This window comes from Empidonax traillii, unplaced genomic scaffold (genome assembly GCF_003031625.1).
Source record: "Empidonax traillii isolate 1590-97213 ecotype Southwest subspecies unplaced genomic scaffold, ASM303162v1 scaffold1240:size150306, whole genome shotgun sequence".
Lineage (NCBI taxonomy): Eukaryota > Metazoa > Chordata > Aves > Passeriformes > Tyrannidae > Empidonax > Empidonax traillii.
The window spans coordinates 32,322-51,031 of NW_020956433.1; the positions used below are offsets into that span (position 1 = coordinate 32,322).

Below are 18,710 nucleotides of genomic sequence, written 5' to 3' on the forward strand. Positions count from 1 at the left end.
TTCTCAAATATTAGAAGCATGAAAATATTGTAACATAAGTGTTCGCATTTAAATACAGACAAACAAAGACAAAAGAAACACAAATGTAAGGAGGAATTTCTCATTCTGTTGCGTGTGAGACCTTATCTGTGGTGATGGGAGAAGAGGAAAGAAGATAACCCCAGGAGTCACCAGCTGCTTATGAAGCTGAGAACTCTCCCACTTTGATGCCATTTCATGGTGTATTTTTCCTGCAGGTTTATATTCTGTGTGCGCAGATTTCACTGTATTAGAATATTGCTTTTGTGGCACTCAGCACCTTGGATCTGTATGGATGTTGTTTTTGTTTCAGCAGGAATTGTTTCAAAGATGTTGAAAAGTGATTAAAATGCTTCATTTTACAGTGGTCCTATGAAGACAAATGATGGCTATGGAAAGGAGCTTTTCTATGAAGTTGTTAAGAGTTTGTAAGGAATTCTGTCTTCAGATTGTTGAGTGTGCTCATTTAGAGTGTGCTCTCTAGAGATTAATTACACTTAATTGTATACATACACTGAGAGACTCCCAGTCTCTCTCCTCTTGCCTGTCCTAATTTTTCTCCATCTGTTTTATGCTCCTTCGGCTGCACCATTACTCACTTTCCTAATGTCCTTCATCCATTCATGCCTTTTGACTCCTCCACCTTAACCAGTCAGCCGTGCTTGTCTTCCACTGTCCTTCTGTGATATATTTTCACCAAAGCAAAACTACTGCTGTTTTTCCTCCCGTGGTTGAGTATAACTGGGAAAAAATACCCCAATAAAGCCACAGCTACATACTTTTAGCAACAGAAATATAGTTCTGAGTTTAACAAAGCTGTATTTTTTCCATTTGCTCCAAATTTTAGGTGCTGACTGAGAAACCTTGGCCTCTTATATGTTCCTTTAGTGCTTTGTTGCATAAGGAATTAAATAACCTTTGAAGAAAATACACTATCTCTTATTTGAATAACTACATTCATGGTAAATCTATGGCACTGTGTAACTTGTGATTCTCATTCATGTGGGCCAGAAACCCTGGGAAATAGGGATTAACATATATTAAAATTAAGCCAATTTGTCTGGTAAGAAACCATGGTATTTAGCTGAACCAGAGTGAACTGTTGCATAGAGAGAACAAATTATGTGGTCTTGGAGTTTATATTTGATTGTCTTATTGCAACTATAGATAACAGAAAACTGTCTACCAAATTTGTCATATCCACAGAAAGGGATGTCTAATTATTTTACTCTTATAGTTTGCTAATCTTCTTGTTAGCGTTTCTTCTCACATTATTAAAAACCAATATAAGTAGAATGTTTTTACTTTTTCATTAAATGAAGGTATAGAGGCTTGCTTTTTCCTCACCTGTAATTAAAGCTGGTTAACTGCATTCGTGAAGGCAATGGATGAAAGCTTGATTTTAGAAAAAAGTACTTCTGGGCTTGCTGACTCCAAAAGAGCAAATTTTCTTAGTGCAAGCAGTTTTAGGACATTGTCAGGATATTTTAAAAGGTAGAGTCTTGTTTCTAAATTAAACTCTGTATGCATCTTTATCTTGTAATGATTTCAAAAGCTGAATTTGGATTAACTTGATGTAGTCATCAGCATGTTTGATCAATATTTACTTTTTGGGAAGATGTGTGATGTTTAGTAACTCTAAAATTAAGGGGTCTAAACTCTAATTTAAGGGGTCATCCAGAAAATATCCTTCTGATTCCTTTATTAGTGTTAACCTGGTGATGAGAGGATAGTGAAACAGTCCCGTTTAACTTCAATAACCACCTTTGTAAGATGAAGACCTTTAAATGATTCTATGATTCTAAGTGACATATAACTTGAAAGTCACTTTTTAAAGACTGCCTGAGAGAAACTACAATCCAAAAGCTTTTCTTCTCCCTGTACTCTGGTCGTCTATCCTTTTTCAGCCTATGTGGATCTGTAAATGGCATTTTAGTTTTAGTTGCTGATTATCTGTTTCTCTACACACACCTGTCTACCTAATTTAGGTAATGTTTTCTTTCCCCTTCAGGTATGTTGAACATAGATCACTGTGTAAGAGGTTTGTGCCTCCATAGGCACATGGAGTTAAAATTCAGTGGAATCCATTCATTTTATGATAGGGACTTTAGTCCAGACAGACTTTGCAGCATTTATTGGCATAGATCAGATTATTAAAATCAGGCACACAGGATCAGAGTTTGCAAGGTCCACAGACTTGTACTTGTTTTGACTTCAGGGAGAGCTGGCTAAATTGTAAATTATGGCCATGAGACCCTAGCTACAGGTTAGTTATAGGTAGTTATTCTTGAAGCACAACACAGGTATCTCCTAAGTGTTGTACTTACCACATGCACAGGAGCATATTTGTAAGTAAATGTAGTGGCTTAATCCAGGCAAAAGCATTATGCATATGGTGTTCGGGTTTTTTTCTTTTCTATTGCTTTTTTTAATTGGAAGGGTATAAAAGAAGACGACTTGAGGTGGCTGTAGTCCAAAAATACCAGTTCTACTTCTGTTCTTCTAAATGAAGTTGGTTCCACTAGTGTCTAAATTTTAGTCACATTGGTTGTAGCAGACAGCATTTGTTTTGCCTTTCCTGAAGTGCAATATAGTTTTAAAATTACTTCTTCATATGAAAACAGTTTTTCCTTTTTCCCTGGTTTTTATCTAACCATCCGAAAAAGATTTAGAAGCACAAGCAGAAAATAAAAATTAGCAATTGTAGCTGAGGGGGGTAAAACTGCAAGGATTATTTACCCTCATGCTTCAGTAAATAAACTGATGGACATCTGGGATTAAATGAATGTACCCTCACTCAGTGTGTTGTACCACTACGCTCATGCTGTTGATGTTATGTCTGAGGCATCCATGCTGGGCCTTTCTCTGGGAGAAGAAGGCTTTGTTAGCTGCACTGGTGATCACTTACAGCCTGCTAATCCTGCACATTACATTCGTTATTCAGTTTATAGGAATGTGAAGAGAAAAGAGAAGGACTAATGTTTCTACTTAAATGCAGTGAGTAAGCTGGATCTCTGTGAGACAGGTGGGACATCTGCTAGGGTTGAGTGAGCAGCCAGCGCTGAGTTAGCTACTTGTTCTAATAACAGCTAATTTCCTTTGTCCTCAGAGGAAGTTTGTACATACTTTTCCCCTGTCCCCTCACTGCTTGGGTTAGCTGGTGGTGGAACCTGCAGCCTGTTAAAATGTGCAAAAAGGAGGTCCCTGTTCTTTCTGCAGTTTCAGGAAAAATACGCTAGATGCAGGGAAAAGCTGCTCATGGAAGAAAAGATGAGCTGGAAAAGCTTTCATCCACATTCTGGAAGAATGCTTGAGGAATATCTGCTGAATACAGGGAATTAATTTGGTTTAATTTATGGGAAAGCAGAGATACTGGCATTGGAAAGAGAATCTCTACTAATAAAGGGCTTACTGCTGTCCCTGTCTTTTTTTAAGATAATAAATCACACAATTGGGGCATGTTCAAGAGAGCAAGGCTAGCTCAGTTTGGGTTTCAGTGAGGGCGTGGTATAGTTTGTAGGTTTTTCAGTTCCTCGTGGTACAAATAGAAAGGGATTTCTATAGAAATAGAAAAAGATGAGAAGCAATGCTGGTTTGTCTTTTTGTAGTCATTTTCACACTCACCTACTCAGTCTACATGAAGAGCCATACAGTTTAAATTCCTGCAATGTCTGAGACTCGTGGTTTCTCTTTCAGAGTTCAGATGGGTCCCTCTCTGAAGTTGTGCAGAAGTGGAAGGAATATCAGCTCCAGTGCCAAAAATACTTATATGAGACACCCCCTATTGTGGCAGGTATGCTAGTTTGGTCAAAATAGGATATATTAGTTTTTGAAATGCATGATAACAGTAGCAAAGTAGTGATTATGAACTTGAAACTACTTCTCCAGCTTACTTTCTGGTCCATTGCTTCTTTATCCCATTTTGCTTCTGCCTGCTCTCTGTGGGACTCTTCCCTCTGCTGAGGAAGCATTTCATAGAAAAATTTCATTCTAAAGATGTTTATCCTTAGGTCCAGAGTGTTTTGCAGTGTCAGGTGGTGGCTGTAGCACATCAAGCAGCCCACTAATGTAATACTCCTGTAACTTTTATAGGTCTCAGGGTGTTAGGAAGTCTGGAACCATGCTGTTCCTATTGAACTTGGAGTTTGTGGGTTGTAAAGTTGGTGTAAATTATCTTGAGCATTGTAAAATGCTGAAATGGCTTTGGAAAAACAACAAGTGAGTTAAGAAAATGAGAATGTAGCTTGTTGTAGTGTTTGGGCTGCTGTAATGTCCTGAGAACATCTGTAATGTGCCAGCATCATGGTGTTTAGAGGACACCGGTGCCTTGTCAGTGATACAACTGGACACCATGCAGCTTCTCCTATGCTTCGGTGCATTTGTGACACACTGAAGAAAGATAAGATGGGTCCAAAGTTGTGTCTGTAAAGCTGTCAATATTCCTTGTCTTAACTATGTAATTATGGCAGAATGAGAGCAGGAGCTGATGACAGCAATGGCAGGGACACATTCATCTCCCTCTGCTCCATTATCCTGCTGAGCAGTTGAGTGCTGCCCTCTAAGAATGACAGTTTAATAAATCTGAAGTTGAAATGCTATCATGTTAATTAAGCTGTAATGCAAAGTTATGGTTGTGTGCGTGTATTTTGTTGATGGATCTATGTATTAGGCTAGACTTTCCAGCTGCACGACTGTGAACCATTCTGAGGAATTAGTATTCGTAGCAAAAATTATTTTAATTAAACTGAGACACATAAGTGTGTGTAAAAGAGAAAAGATGGTAATGGATAAGTATTAATTTATCTTTCTTGCCTATTGATTTAGTCTAAGACCCTAATCTGCTCTTGAGTTCCTCCCTGAAACAACAGTTTCCTGTGTGGGAATAAACTCTTAGAAAAATGTCATTTAATTGCACATCAAAGCTTAAATGCCTAATGCTGTTATGGCTTAAATACATGTCTGTATTTTCTTTTATACTCTGCTCTTTAGTCTCTTCCTTCTTGCAGTATTAATACAAGGCAGTGGCACAATCCTCCCTTCTCTCTCTCTCTGCAGAAGGCAAGTTCTGCAACAGAACGTTTGACGACTATGCCTGCTGGCCAGATGGACTGCCTGGCACCTACGTGAATGTCAGCTGCCCCTGGTATCTCCCCTGGGCTAATGCAGGTAAGAGCCTTTTTCTTTTAGGCAGAGCTTTAAACTAACACTGTTTTCCTTGCACGGTCTTAGCAGGGATAAGATTGGCTCAAATGGCTGTGCGTGCAGGCAGTTTTCTGTAACATAAAAGTAGGAATGGGGATTAGTATGATACACTCTATCCCTGTTTAGCCAGAAAAAAAATGAAAATGAGAAAAGAGGCTGTTCTTAAAGGCTGCATTTAGTTTGGATTTTGCTTTTTTTTGCTCTCATCTGGTTTTACTGCTTGAGTAGTGGTGACTATTAATAAAATAGCTCTGCGGTGCTTGTTGAAGGCTATTTCACCACGATAATGGCTGAGATGGAAATGGAAAACTCAGATAAAAGTAACAAAGCTAACTGGTAGGTCATCCTGTAGTAGATACGGACAAACAGATTTAAAGTGAAGATGTTTTATGCTGCTTCCTGAGCACAAACTTATTTCTCAGAATGCTGCAAGATGAAGGCATTGCCAGTGGTTGCAAAGACCTCTTCTTTATGAAGGACTGAATGTTGCCTTTAGGTTTTACACCCTTATGTACTTGTATACTTGAAGGCAATGTGTATTACATCACTTTGTCTTGTATTCTGTCTTTAAAACTAGTGATTTGTGTATAGCTTGTTCTTTGTAAAGACCCTTCCATGTTTTGGAGCCGAAATGATACAGTTTTTTAGCTGCTACCTTGGTAAGGAGAAATAGCTTTGGCTTTGGACAGAGGATGTTTGTTAATGAGTATGTATAAATTTGACTGATGGATATAAAGATGGTTTAAGTGTGGAGAACATGGAAGTGTTGGCATAAAGGGACTTCAGGAATGACAAACAGAAGGGGTGGGATGGTCTGGTCAAAGGTTACTTAGATGTGTTGGGTAATGGGGGACCTGAGCATAATACAAGTGGTATGAAATAAGGGGTGGAGATTGTTTTAGGTCTGGCCGTTTTGAAGGCAACTTCCTTTGCAGCAGCCCATATGGTGCTGTTCTTTGTGTTTACAGCTGGAACTGTTGATAATGCACAAGTGGCTGTTGTTGAATGGTGCTTTCACAGCTTTAAAGCACTCACTCCAAGCCCTGCCCAAGGCCAGCAGGCTGGGTCTGCAGGAGGCTGGGAGGCAACATAGCTGGGACAGTTGGCCTCAGCTGACCAAAGGGATATTCCCTACCGTAAGATATTGTGCTTGGCAATAAAAGCTCAAGGAAAGGGGGATGAAAAGGGTTGAGGCATTCATGGTGGTGTTTGATCTTCCAAAGTAATGGTTTTACATGCTGAGGCTCTGCTTTTCAAGAAGCGGCTGGATATCTGCCCACTGATTGGAAGCAGTGAATAAATTCCGTGTTTTGCTGAAGGGTTGGTGGTATGTGCAGGTGGAAATTCCCACACTAATATCAGAATATCATCACAACGAAGGTTAAAAGTTTACACACACATTAATACTGCACTCCTTGTCCCTTCACCGCTAACCACAAAAAATTCTCTATAGGGTAATAACTATGTGGCAACATCCGGTCCCAGTTTTTCCCACTGCCTTTCCAAGTTACTTGTTTATCTTGACCAATAAGATTTTTCCATCTTACTTTCTCCCCCATTTTCTTGGGAAGGAAAAGTGGCTGGATGGTTGTTTGGCAGCCAAGCAAAGTAAATTCATGGTTTCCACCATGGTAGTTCCAAGGGCTGTGAAGAAGTCTCTGATCTGGTGCCTGCAGCATCCTCTTCAGATTACTATTAAGGATATTATGCTTTTAGAATGGGTAAATAAGCTTTTGTAAATGTATTAAATTAATATTTACCTTATAATTCATTAGCATAAAATGATTGGATCCTGCAGAATTTCTTTCCAGTAGTGCTGTTCTTTTTGGATACCTAAAACTCTTCACAGAACTTAACTTTCCTTTTAACCTGTTTACTTTCAGTCTTTAAGACCCTGGACACAGTTATTTGACTTCCAACTGCTCTTGAAACATCACTGCTGGAAGGAGCCAAGGTTTAACACAGTACTGCAGATTAATAAATTATTGGAATGTGCAATATCTTTCATGCTTTTGGAAATAAGTTTTTTTAAAAAATTAATTATCCTGAAAACAGTGTTCGTTTCAGTGAAAAGAATAGCAGCATTTTGTAAACTCCTTGCTAGGGAGGATTGTGAAATACTTCAGAAATTCATTAAACTTCTGGATGTGTTCCCTTGTTGTGCGTATTGTGCATAAACCTCAACCTCTGTTTTATCAGCGAGGAATAAGAATGGAACAAGGAGGCCTTTCATTGTCTAATATAAAACAAGAAGTTTGTATTGGTGCCGGTTATGCAATTTAGGAACCTGAATTACCTGATAGTATTCTGTGACATCTTGTGGAGTCATGTTCGAAGTGAATGCTAATGAGCTGCCATGATGAAGAGGTAATGTCTTTATAATGGATGATCTAGAGCAAGAGGAAATTGAACACCCTGTGCTTTAAAGTGGCCACTAAAGCATGCTTATTACTTGTCCTTGCTTAGCCCCTGACTTGGAATTCGAAATAGATTCTAGCATTGCAGGGCTTCCATCTAATCACATAATGAAAACAGAGGAACTGGAAAAATGAGACCTTTGTTTGGGGAGTACCTTCAAAAACTGTTCAGTGAAGGTCATCAAGTATGAAGTGCTCTGCCCAAGTGTACTCATTTAAGACTGTTCCTTTGACTGAGTCAGGTTTTCATAAACAGCTTGCTGGGGGACTTCAGGCCATATCCCAAAAGTCCCCTGGGGATTGAATTGAGTGACTTGAAACTGAATGCTGTTTATGATGGGGTACTGAAATGGAGGAACCATTGAGTGCAAGTCCCTTTGATCTGACCACTTCTGTTAAAAAAAAAAAAAAGTGTAGAAGAGGGAAGGGTGACCCAGGAAGCACAGAGACACTGATCATTCAAGGATAGCATTAGGAAAGCCATAGCCCACCCAGAATCTGACAAGTGATATGAAGAGCAACAAGAAAGGCTTCTAAACAGATATGAGAGAAAATTTGGATCCACTGCTGAGTGGGGCAGGAGGATCTTGTGACAAAGGATGAGGAAATGACTGAAGTATTCAATGCCTTCTTTGTCATTACCTTACTGGTAAAACTTGCCTTCAACAATCCCTGGTCACTGAGATCAGTGAAGTCAGGAGCAATGAAGACTTATTCTTACTGGATGAGACTTAAAATATGGAATACTTTAACAGGACATACACATGTCCACAGCACTTGGTGAGATATACCAACAAGTGGCCACTCTTTATCTTGGAAAATGTCATAGCAATTGAAAGAGATTCCTGCAATTGTCACCACTCTCTTCAAAAAGTGCAAGGAGACAAGTCTGTGGACTTACAGAAGATTTGCCTTCTGTCCGTCCCTTGGCAGGTTAATGAAGCAAATAATCCTGGAAACTGTTTGCAAGCACATAGAGGACAAGAAGGTGATTGGGAGTACTCAGCATGGATTTATGAAGGTGAAGTCATGCTTGATGAACCTGATGAGATGACTAGTCTGGTAGATAAGGGAAGAGCAATGGATGTGTTTATCTTGACTTTAGTAAGGCTTTTGACACAGGCTCCCATAACATCCCCTTTGCTAAACTGGTGAAGTCTGGGTTAGACAAAAGAATAATGAGATGAACTAAAAACTGACTTAGCTGATGGGCATATGGGGTTGTGGTCAGCAGAACAAAGTCCGGTTGAAAATCAATACCCTAGTAGTTGTATTATCCAATCAGAGGCAGCTCAAGAGGATGATCCTTCCCCTCCGCTCTGTGGGGCGTGACAACTGGGGTGCTTTGTCCAGTTCTGGGTTCCCCAGTATGAGAGAGATATGGGCATACTGCAGCAAGCCCATCAAATGATCATGAAGAGTAGTAAGGGATGGAAATCTCTTAATCAAATGAGACATTGGGAGCTGGTGTTCTTCAGGCTGGAGAGGAGAAGCCTCAGGGAAAATCTATCAAGGTGTTCGTTTACAAACTGAAATACAGGAAATTTCCTTTTAAGGTAATTATTTTACTGTGAGATTGGTCAAATGCCCTAGACAGGTGACCCAGAGAGGTTTTGAAGTCTCAGTCCTTGAAGAAGATGCATATAGCCTGACTGGACATGGATGTGAACAACTTGTCCTAGTTCACCCTGCTTTGAGCAGGGTATTAGGAAATCTCCAGAATCCCTCTCTGTTGTCTGTTTTGTGATTGTCTGTTATCATCTTATAAAAAAAATATATTTACTCTTGGTAACTAGTTACTGTCAGGTGCTACAAATTTCTCTATGTGTCAGCTAGAATAAGAGATGAGGAAAGGAATTTTTATGGTAAATGTTTAAAAGCTGGAGTGTTCCTTGGTGAATTACAGGTTTTGCAAAATTGATGCTTTAACATCTCTTATTCCATGTACCGCTCTTGTCCTAGTGGCTGTCAGTTTTGAGCCTGCCCTTCTGCACATCTCAACAGCAGATGAGGCTCAGCATGTAGCCTAGCTAAGAGGCAAGCTGAAAATGTGAAAAACTTTTTACTTGCTCAGCAGGTGTGTGCTGTCACTAGTACAACTGCCATGATGTTAGTAGGTTCTTGTCTCTTCTTGCTGCCACAGAGGTGCTCGCTGAGGTGTAACTTTCTTCTTGCTCATTTAATGTGGCAGCTTCTGAATCCCTGCCTGCATTGTGGGCACAGTTCAGCAGTAATGCTTTCTCTGGGTCTTCAGATTGCTCATTTGTCTCCAGGTACAAGAGCAACTGCGGGGAGATGGGAATCTGTTACCGGGAAATCTTGGGAGTTAAACTAGTGGTCAGTGCTGTATGCCTGTTCAGGCTTGTGCATATATAGACACCAAGACCAGCCTTTCACAAGACAAATACATGGATGATGGGTCTGCAGGTCTTTTGTGCTAAGCAATGCATGCATTTGCAAGGTGTTTGTTTTTTTTTTTTTTGCAGGACCACTTGCCTTATGATTGCAGCATTCATCTTCTGCCCTTTTCTGGAAGTGCTGCTTGCTAAGGCAGCCTCTAAAGTACAGCAGAGACAATCAATACTGTCCTACTCATGTGTCAGATCTCTTTAGAAATACTGAGGCTGAGACTTATTTTTGTTGTGTTACCTAGCAGGTGTATCAGCATCCCCGCCAGACTGAGTATTGGTGTGCTGTCTGCAAGGATGGACTCCAAGGGCTGGGAATATGTTCGTGATAATTGAATAGAAGAAAGATCACAATATTAGACCCAGATTTTGTGCTTGAAACCATGTATCCCTGTACTGCTTGTGACAGACAAGTAAATTAAGCCTGAATTTTTAGAAAAATTTTTGGTTTATAGGTTGTGCTGAAATACTGGGTATTTGTTTGTGGGTGCACTTTTGAGATGTGACCTGAAGGTTAGGTTATTATGTGTTTCTTCAGTAGCACTGCATTGCTGTCTTTTTTCCCTCTGTAACTGTGCAGCAAACTAGATCAGGAATTTTCACCCAACTGAAATGTGGGGTTTTCTCCTCATTTCTTTTAAGTCTTGTTTTCTTCTTTCACGCAGATCGATTTTCTGATTGGTGTGATTTCAGCTTTATTAGTATTCATGTCCTTCAAGTATATTGGTGGTTATATTATTTTCTTAAGGGGAAATTGTGAAATAAGAATTCACAACTAAGAATAAGAGTTCATAAAGTCACTTGTGTCCCTTGAGTGCCTTATAAAACATCTTTGTGCCTGTAGTGAGGAAGCCTTTTGGGACAGTGAGAAGCAGTGTCATTGGGGCAAATGGAAGGTGGAAGGGAATCTAATTTTGGTTAAACGAAGTGTTTTGATCAGGGCTCTGTAGTGAAATTCTTGAATTTTCTCTTTGTGAAGACTTCTTGGGTTTTCAAGTATTGTTTTTGAAATGCTTTGAAAATACGAAGTGAGATGTCTGGACTACCACATGCTTGACTTAGGCCATGCTTCACTTCCTTACCCCACAAAAGCCCCCATAATCAAAGCAAAGCTTTTTTTGACCTGCTTATGAATCTTTGAAATTGCAAACTACAGAGATTCCAAACCCATATGAGCTATTTCACTCCAGTTCTTTGGCTTTTATTTGTTCTTATGCAACTCCCACTGTGGGCAGGTCTTTATGGGGAGATACTGAGTAGCAGGAGGGAGGTTATTGTTAAATGAATTGTTCTGCAAAGTTGCCAGTACACATCTTGGACCACAGCCAAAGCTTGTTGAAGGCAAACGTCACTTACTTGTGGCTGACAGAGTTGAAGCTTTTGCTCCCATAGGGGAAGCCTACTTAGGTTATAGTAGAATTGAAGTTACACCGGGTAAACTTGGCACACCTTGCTGTCCACATTGTAACCTGTGAGATTATGGCAAATTCTAGGGATGCAGATGTCTCAAAGTTCAGTCAGTGCAGAAACTCCGAGGGGAGCAGTATTCCTTTAAGGGAAGGTGGGCACCTTGCCTCACTGTCACTGGCTGTGTGCTTTTTCTTGTTACCTTCTTATAATTGAGGGCCGGCTGCCAGTAGCACCATGTGGATTTGGAAGCTGTGGAGCTGCACAATTCATCTTGCAATTATGCCTCCTCTGGGGTTCTGATATTTTATTGTTTAATAGCACTAAATCCTTTTTAATTAAAAAACCTTCCAGAGGTACTAGTTTCAGACAAGAGTTATGTGAACAGTAGCCACATCATTTGCTCCTATATGCACTGAACTGTGCAGAGGCTGGCTGCAGACTTGCATCAACACAGATGTGGATGTTACTGGCATCTCCACTCAAAATCTTCTAAAATCTTTGAATGTTTTTTTTTCTCATCTTAGGGCCTGTCTATAGTTTTGAGGTGTCTGACACCTGAATTGGCTTGACTGCTAATCTGTATCTGTATTGCCATGATGTTATGGCACTGTAGTGAATTTTGAAGCAACCTCTGGACTGTTCTGCTTGCTGTGACTGAGTTAGTTTGAGCAGTTTTGGTGTCTGTTTGTTTGGAGTAAATGAAATCACAAGCTTTGCCCCCGGAGTGCATTGGATTCTTTTCGGTCCAGGACCTAATGATTTGTCTGTACTACTATGAAGTCTTCCAGTATGACCATAGATGGGCCACTGGAGGACTTCTGAATTGCCAAGCTCTTATTAAATCATGAATGTTTCTTGTGCCAGGTAATGGGCCAGATGGCTTGTACGCCTTTAACTGATGGTGTCCATGAAGCTTCAGTGCTTTGTGATTCCCTATGTTCTCTAGATTCCCTTTTCTCCTACTTTGAAATCCTTTTCTTTGTTTAACTAATAACTTCTGTTCTCATTCACCTTTGCTTCAATCACTTGTCTCCTATAATTCACTTTATTATCTATATTATCCTCTCTTTACTACGTTACATGTTGCAATAGTGACACCTGCTCCTTTGTTCTCCCAGATTATCAGGCAAAGGACAGCCTGGGGACCCCTGGAAACAACATTGCTTTTCAACCTGTGACGTGAAAGACCTGAAAGTCTCTCTGGTGGCAGAATAACCCAGCAGTAATATGAGATGATCTCTGATAGTAACCTTGTGGCTGCCTCTGGCTACTAGAGATCCAATCAGTCCGATGAAATAGTGGAGATTTGGTACCACAGCTGTACTTCACACAATAATTTTGCCTGGTCAGAGGGCCTGAACCAAGCTTCATGTGGGGCTGTGGTAATGCAGGGATCAGAGACCAGGCTGCTGCTTCAGAGTACCTTTAGTTGCAAGAATACATCCAGGTCAGCTGCTTCTCACTTCCCCCTGCTGCAATCTACATTTGAGATCCTTTTTCCAGCACTGCCCTTTTGCTCCCCTGGTAGCAGAACTTCTTTACCTGATGTATCTTTAGGTAGGTGTGGATGCTGCATGAGGCTTTGGGTGAAAGTGGGGCATTACCTTGGAACTCCAAAGTGCCAGAGATTAGCCGTTTGACCATGAGGATTTTATGCATTTTAAAGCAGTTTCTTTAGAGCTATGAGATAGACAAACCTTGTGGTGCAGCAGAGATGATGGAAATCGTCTGCACAGTCCCCACCCAGCATTAGTTTCTAGCTTAGTCCTGGCTGTTGTTTACATTGTAAACTAATACTTTCCTTCTCGTGTGGTGTCTTTCCCTCCCCAAAAGCTGTAATTATAGACTTACACAATTGTAATTGCATCATATACAGCAATATTGCAGATCCTATTCCGCCACACACACACACACACTTTACAAGCAGCCAAAATTAAAGTGTTGAAATGGATTTTGTTTGGGATCAGATAGTTTAATCTGTGATTGTTGTGCCCACCAAGGAGAAGGGCTGAGAAGAGAAACAGAACCTCGTTGTGGTTGTTACTTGTGTTTACCACAAATGCTTTATGTCCATAGCATGCTCTACATTGACTCAGGTAAGAGAAAATTTCAAGTAGACTTCTGCCTCAGCAGGGATTTTGTCATTGACTGCAGATGGGGTGGGCAGTAGCACAATGCCCTCCCCACAGCAGAGTGCTCCAGGCTGAGCAGGTGGCAGCACGGTGGGGAGAAGGCTGGTGGTAAGGAGTGGTTTGGGGTTGGGAGAGTAATATAAATGACTTCATCTATCTGTATGTCTTGCTCAAATGTTGTCCCATGAGCAGTGTGGTGCCACCAGTGCTCTAGGCCCACCATCTGTGGGCCACTGGAAAAGCTTCTGCAGCTAACCTTTTCTTAAATGTGGTTTAGTGCTCCCCATACCCACTTGCTGTCAAATGTGGTTATTGAGGGTTGATGTTCAAGCTGCTGCACTCCTGGGGCATCTGCTGTGTTGCAGGATTAAATGCACTCTCCTGGTCCCCTTCCGTTTCCCTGAGTTGCCCGTGTTTGGGCACTGTTCAAACTCAGAGGGGGAGTGAGTTTGGGGACAGAGTGCCAGCAAAAACAAAGAGATGCTTGCTTTCACTTGTGAGATGTCCTATGGGCAGTGATGCTGTGGTGGTGAAACTCTACTGTTGCCTGTGAAAGGCAGACCAAAGGAAACAATATCTGTTGTTTTCTGGAGGGGTTTATGGAAAGCCCTACAGGCGAGGAAGCAGACATCTGTGTGAGTTTTCTTTCAGACAATTTTGAAGTATATGCATGGCAGGAACATTTTGTTCAAGGCACCAAGTTAGACCTTGTCTGGTTTAATCTCTCTCACTTTTCGTTTAATCATCCGGTTTCACAGTTTGAGGTAGTCTTAAAACCAAGGTAGCAGATGGCTACGTGAGTGAACAGCTAAAGTACCTGCTTGTCTTTTTACATGCAAGAAAATAAATTTCACTTCAAATATTGGATACGGTGAAGATGATTAGACATTTATTAAATTTCTTCCCTTCTTTGCGTTAATAAAACCAAGCTTCCAGAAAGCTCTCCGTAATGCTGAAAAGGGGTGTGACCTTTTTTTCAGTGAAAAAGATGTTGCTTTGCGTTTGCTAACCCATGAGCAATTCAAAATTTATACTTTCTTGCACTATAAGCTGTCTCAAGCTAATTGGCAATTTCAGTTTGCTTAAAGTAATAATAAAATCTTAGTCTTTCAAGTTCACCTCTGCCTCTGTTTGCCAGTCTCCATCTGGTAGTACACCAGAGAACTCTAACATATGTTGTTCATCTCAAGGATAGATGTAGGGACTGTTGGCAGAAATAATTTTTAAAATCATTAACAGATATTATTAACATGCATTTATTTTGGGCCATGTGGCAATGCCATTTCTTTAAGCAAATGAAATATATTTTTAAATAAATTGCCTGTGAACTTCAGATTGAGCTACATGCAATAGAGCAGTGGTTTATGACCTTTCAGCTGGGCTGAGATGTGACTGTACTTTAGGGACAATGGAAAAAGCTATCTACTGATGCCTCTTCTGCTGCAATCAAAATACATCAGATGTGTTATAGGAACAGAAGGAGACTTTGCATGTGAGGAGACACTGAAGTGCATGAGCGGGTGATGGGAGCAGCTTCATGTTGTTCTTATGTCATGTTCATCTGGTCACCTGAGGCCTTCTAGGAAGAATTAAGTTTTCTGCGTTGCTGGACATAGCATTAATGCTGAACAGCCTTGCTGTAAGATATCAGCTTGCTGTGATATTCAGAGCAGTTGGCAGGACTTCATGTTTTCCAGCAATTTTTCATTTATAACTGTGTCATGTTTTTGTTTCGTTTAAAGTAGTTCCTTGAAAGGTACTGTCAAGGATGTCAAGGCACACCTCAGCAGAGACTTAGCTGAGCCTCGTCCTGCGACTGCTTGAGAAGTTTCCCTCAGCTGATCTGACCATGAATAGGATATGAGAAATGAACACCATTAGATCCAGCTGCAAGGAGGTGTTACTGGCCCATGCTGGTCTAGCAGGTAGCTGGACACGTTCGAGCTTACCAATTACCTTAGACTTCATCTGTGCTCTCGTTACACACTTGCATAACTGAAGTATATAATACCTACTCACTTTCATTTGTTTGCAGTACCAGTATGCTCTTAAATGGAGGTATCTCAAACCTTCTGTCCCATTACTTGCACTTAAGAACTTGCAGTTTTTAATTGCAGTGGACAAGGAGTAAACTGAACTAATTAATGGCCTAGATAAACATAGTGCTTGTGTGTGCTACATAATTAAATGCCTTGCTGAAAGGAGCTTATTAGCTTTCTGGCTTACTTAAATTTTGCTAATTAGTAAATTACCGATTTTCCCCTAACCCTCTCCCCTCAAAGTCCCAAAAGATAGGATACAATATGAATGCCTGATCTTCAAACAGCATAGGTGGAGAGCAACTTGCTACAAGAGCCATATGGCCTGCAACTCACTTCTTCCTCCCCTTTTCAGGAATCCCTGGCATTTCTTTTTCCCAATACCCTCAGTTAAACTATGGTGAAGATACAACTTAGTCTACTTATAGATATATATAAAAGGATGTTAAAGTCTTTGACTCTTGAAGTTATTAACTCTGAGTTTTTAATAGTATTTTCCTTTGACAGAATATTCATGCAAAAAATCTGTACTGCCTTAAAGGTGTCTGCATGTAAGTAGTCTAATTATAGAACATCTTCCCTTTTATGCCATTTCACAAATGCAACTTTAACCTGAAAATGTGCTAACCTATACAATGATTGCACTTCCTAATCATGCACCTGGTTTTATTTGTTTGGCATTATTATCCTTTCCCATTTGTGTATTTTGTTGGTAACTTTCGCCTTGACAGTTTTCTGTCATACACTAGATTTTTTCCCCTGAGAGACCCAGGCCTGCTATGAATCAGAAAGTGTGTCTGATCATCCTCAAACAGGCTCCAAATGTTAACTGTCAGGATTCCCACGCATCACTTTCTTTTTACTTTGAATAAGAACAAAGTTTTTCTGGGCAATATGTTTGAGAGAGGCTGGGTACATAACTAGTTTGATGACAATAATAATGATGGTTGGTGCCTGGGCAGAGTCATCTGACCCTTCTGGTTCTAATTTACTTTTTGACAATTGGAATGAGCAGAAATGAGTTAGGCAAGAAAAGGATCAAGTGTTCATCAGCATATTTCCTCTGAAGGCAAAAAACTGGCTTTCACACGCAAAACCTGCCTGATAATTGTCCTGAAGCTTAATGAGGCAGGGCACCAACAATTTCCTTTAAACAGAATGAAAGGATGGGCAAAATGTGGAAAATGTGTTGGTGTGGCTGATGAATGATAGTGGGCCTCTAATCTTTTAAAAATGTGAGGTAGCATTGGCAGTGGATATTTAAGGAAAGGATTGTGCCTTGGCAGGAAAAGAAAAGTTTAAGTCAAAAGGATTTTATGTCCATCCAAGTACCTTTCAAGCAATGAAAATTGAGTGGAAACAAAAACGAGTGGAGAATTTGGGGAACATTACCAATAAAATGGTGTAAAAGATCCCAATTTTGGGTTGGGTGGGTCCCAGCTAGGGGCTGGAAGGTAAGAATCAGCAAGATTAGTGTATAGGTTGACTTTGTAAAGGACAGGTAAATCCAGACATACCTGCAGCTTTAGTGGCCTCCAGTTGCTATTGACAGAAAAGATGGTGTTTTTCATAATAAAAATGACTTGGTGCCTTCTTCATTATTAGTAGCTTACAGGTTTATAGAACTCTGCTTGATGAGATTGAATAAAATAAAACTCTGTTTTAAGGCTGATGTTTTTCAAGAACATTATTTTTCAAAACCTTATTCTGTATTTTACCTTGTGGATGAGGAAGAGTAATATGACTCCCATGGTATTGGTGATATGACTCTTGCTGCTCATGGGGATGAGTTCCTTAGGTGTGCTCTCTAGACTTCCTAGAGTTGTACCTACTGTCTCCAGAGGCTATGTCAGAGTGGAGCGGTGTTCCTTTCTCTTTAAATATTGTGTGACTGTTGGGGCCAGACATGCTTTTGGCGCATGGGCTGAGCGGGACTTTGTGTGCTCTTGTCAGCTGCAGTGGACTCCAGATCTGAGAGCAGAAGCTTTTAATTGACTTCACCTCACTGCTTGGCTGGAGGAGGAGATGCTGCTGGGGTGCGATGAGGAAGGCTGAGGAGTGGACTGGTGAGGAAAGGAGATGTGAGAGGCTAGAGTGAAGTTGCAATTTTAATTACAGTGTTTTTGTTGAATGGCAAACCTGAGTAGGAGCTGAGAGAGAAATAGGAAAGTGTGTAATACTTTCATACACTGTCATGCGGCATAGAAGTAAGCATTGCAGCAAGAGAAAGGGCTGGAGAAATTAAGCTAGAGAACTAGGGAGGTGAATGCAAGTAAGGGAGAGAAGAATGGTGTGACAGTAGTTGGAAGGAGTGGGGCAAAAGAGGCAGAGAAAAGAGGAACAGTAAAGGACAGGAAGGAAGAGAAATGTAATAGAGTTTGAAATTCAGTCATCAGTTTTCCCTTGTTGTATAGCAGAGAAATCCATTGGCAAAGCATGGGGGTATTTTGATGTGGCCCAGGGCAGTATCCTGAGTGGTAGAAGCAAGAACTGTATTTTTATACTTGAGCTCGGTGGGTTTGGGGTTTTATTGCATAATACTAACTACAGGGGAGAGATGTGAATGAGAGGAGCCCTGCAGAGCAAGACTTGGAGTTCATGGTTGATGAAATGGTTGATGAAAAATTCAACATGAGCTGGTAATGTGCATTCACAGCCCAGAAAGCCAACCGTGTCCCGGGCTGCACCAAAAGGAGCCTGCCCAGCAGGTCGAAGCAAGTGATTCTCCCCTTCTACTCTGCTCTTGGTAAGATCCCACCTGGTGAACTGCATACAGCTCTGGTACCCCCAGCATCAGAAGAACATGGAATGGTTGGAGCAAGTCCAGAGGAGTTCCATGATTTTGATGAGAGGACTGAAGCACCTGCCTTACTAAGAGAGGCTGAGAAAGTTCTGGCTATTCAACATGGAGAAGGGAAGGTTACATGGAGACCTTATCGCAACCTTCCAGTATCTGAAGGGGGACTACAGGGAAGCCAGAGAGGGGCTCTTCATCAGGAACTGTAGGGACAGGACAAGAAATAACAGGAACAAATTGAAAGAGGGGAAATGTAGGTTAAATATTAGGAGGAAATTCTTTACTGG

At 40.7% G+C, this 18,710-nt stretch overlaps 1 protein-coding gene across 2 annotated transcripts in view; it reads left to right on the forward strand.

Annotated features, from left to right (window-relative positions):
• GLP1R (glucagon like peptide 1 receptor) overlaps nucleotides 1-18,710 on the forward strand; it is an 88,188-nt gene that overhangs the window by 28,261 nt on the left and 41,217 nt on the right. Inside the window, exons 2-4 of one of the 2 annotated variants that reach the window (XM_027906032.1) lie at nucleotides 384-442; nucleotides 3,715-3,811; nucleotides 5,074-5,184. In XM_027906032.1, coding sequence (XP_027761833.1) covers nucleotides 401-442; nucleotides 3,715-3,811; nucleotides 5,074-5,184 — 250 coding nt within the window. In that variant the 5' untranslated portion in view covers nucleotides 384-400. The remainder of the gene's footprint in view (nucleotides 1-383; nucleotides 443-3,714; nucleotides 3,812-5,073; nucleotides 5,185-18,710) is intronic. The other variant, XM_027906031.1, reaches the window with a different exon arrangement.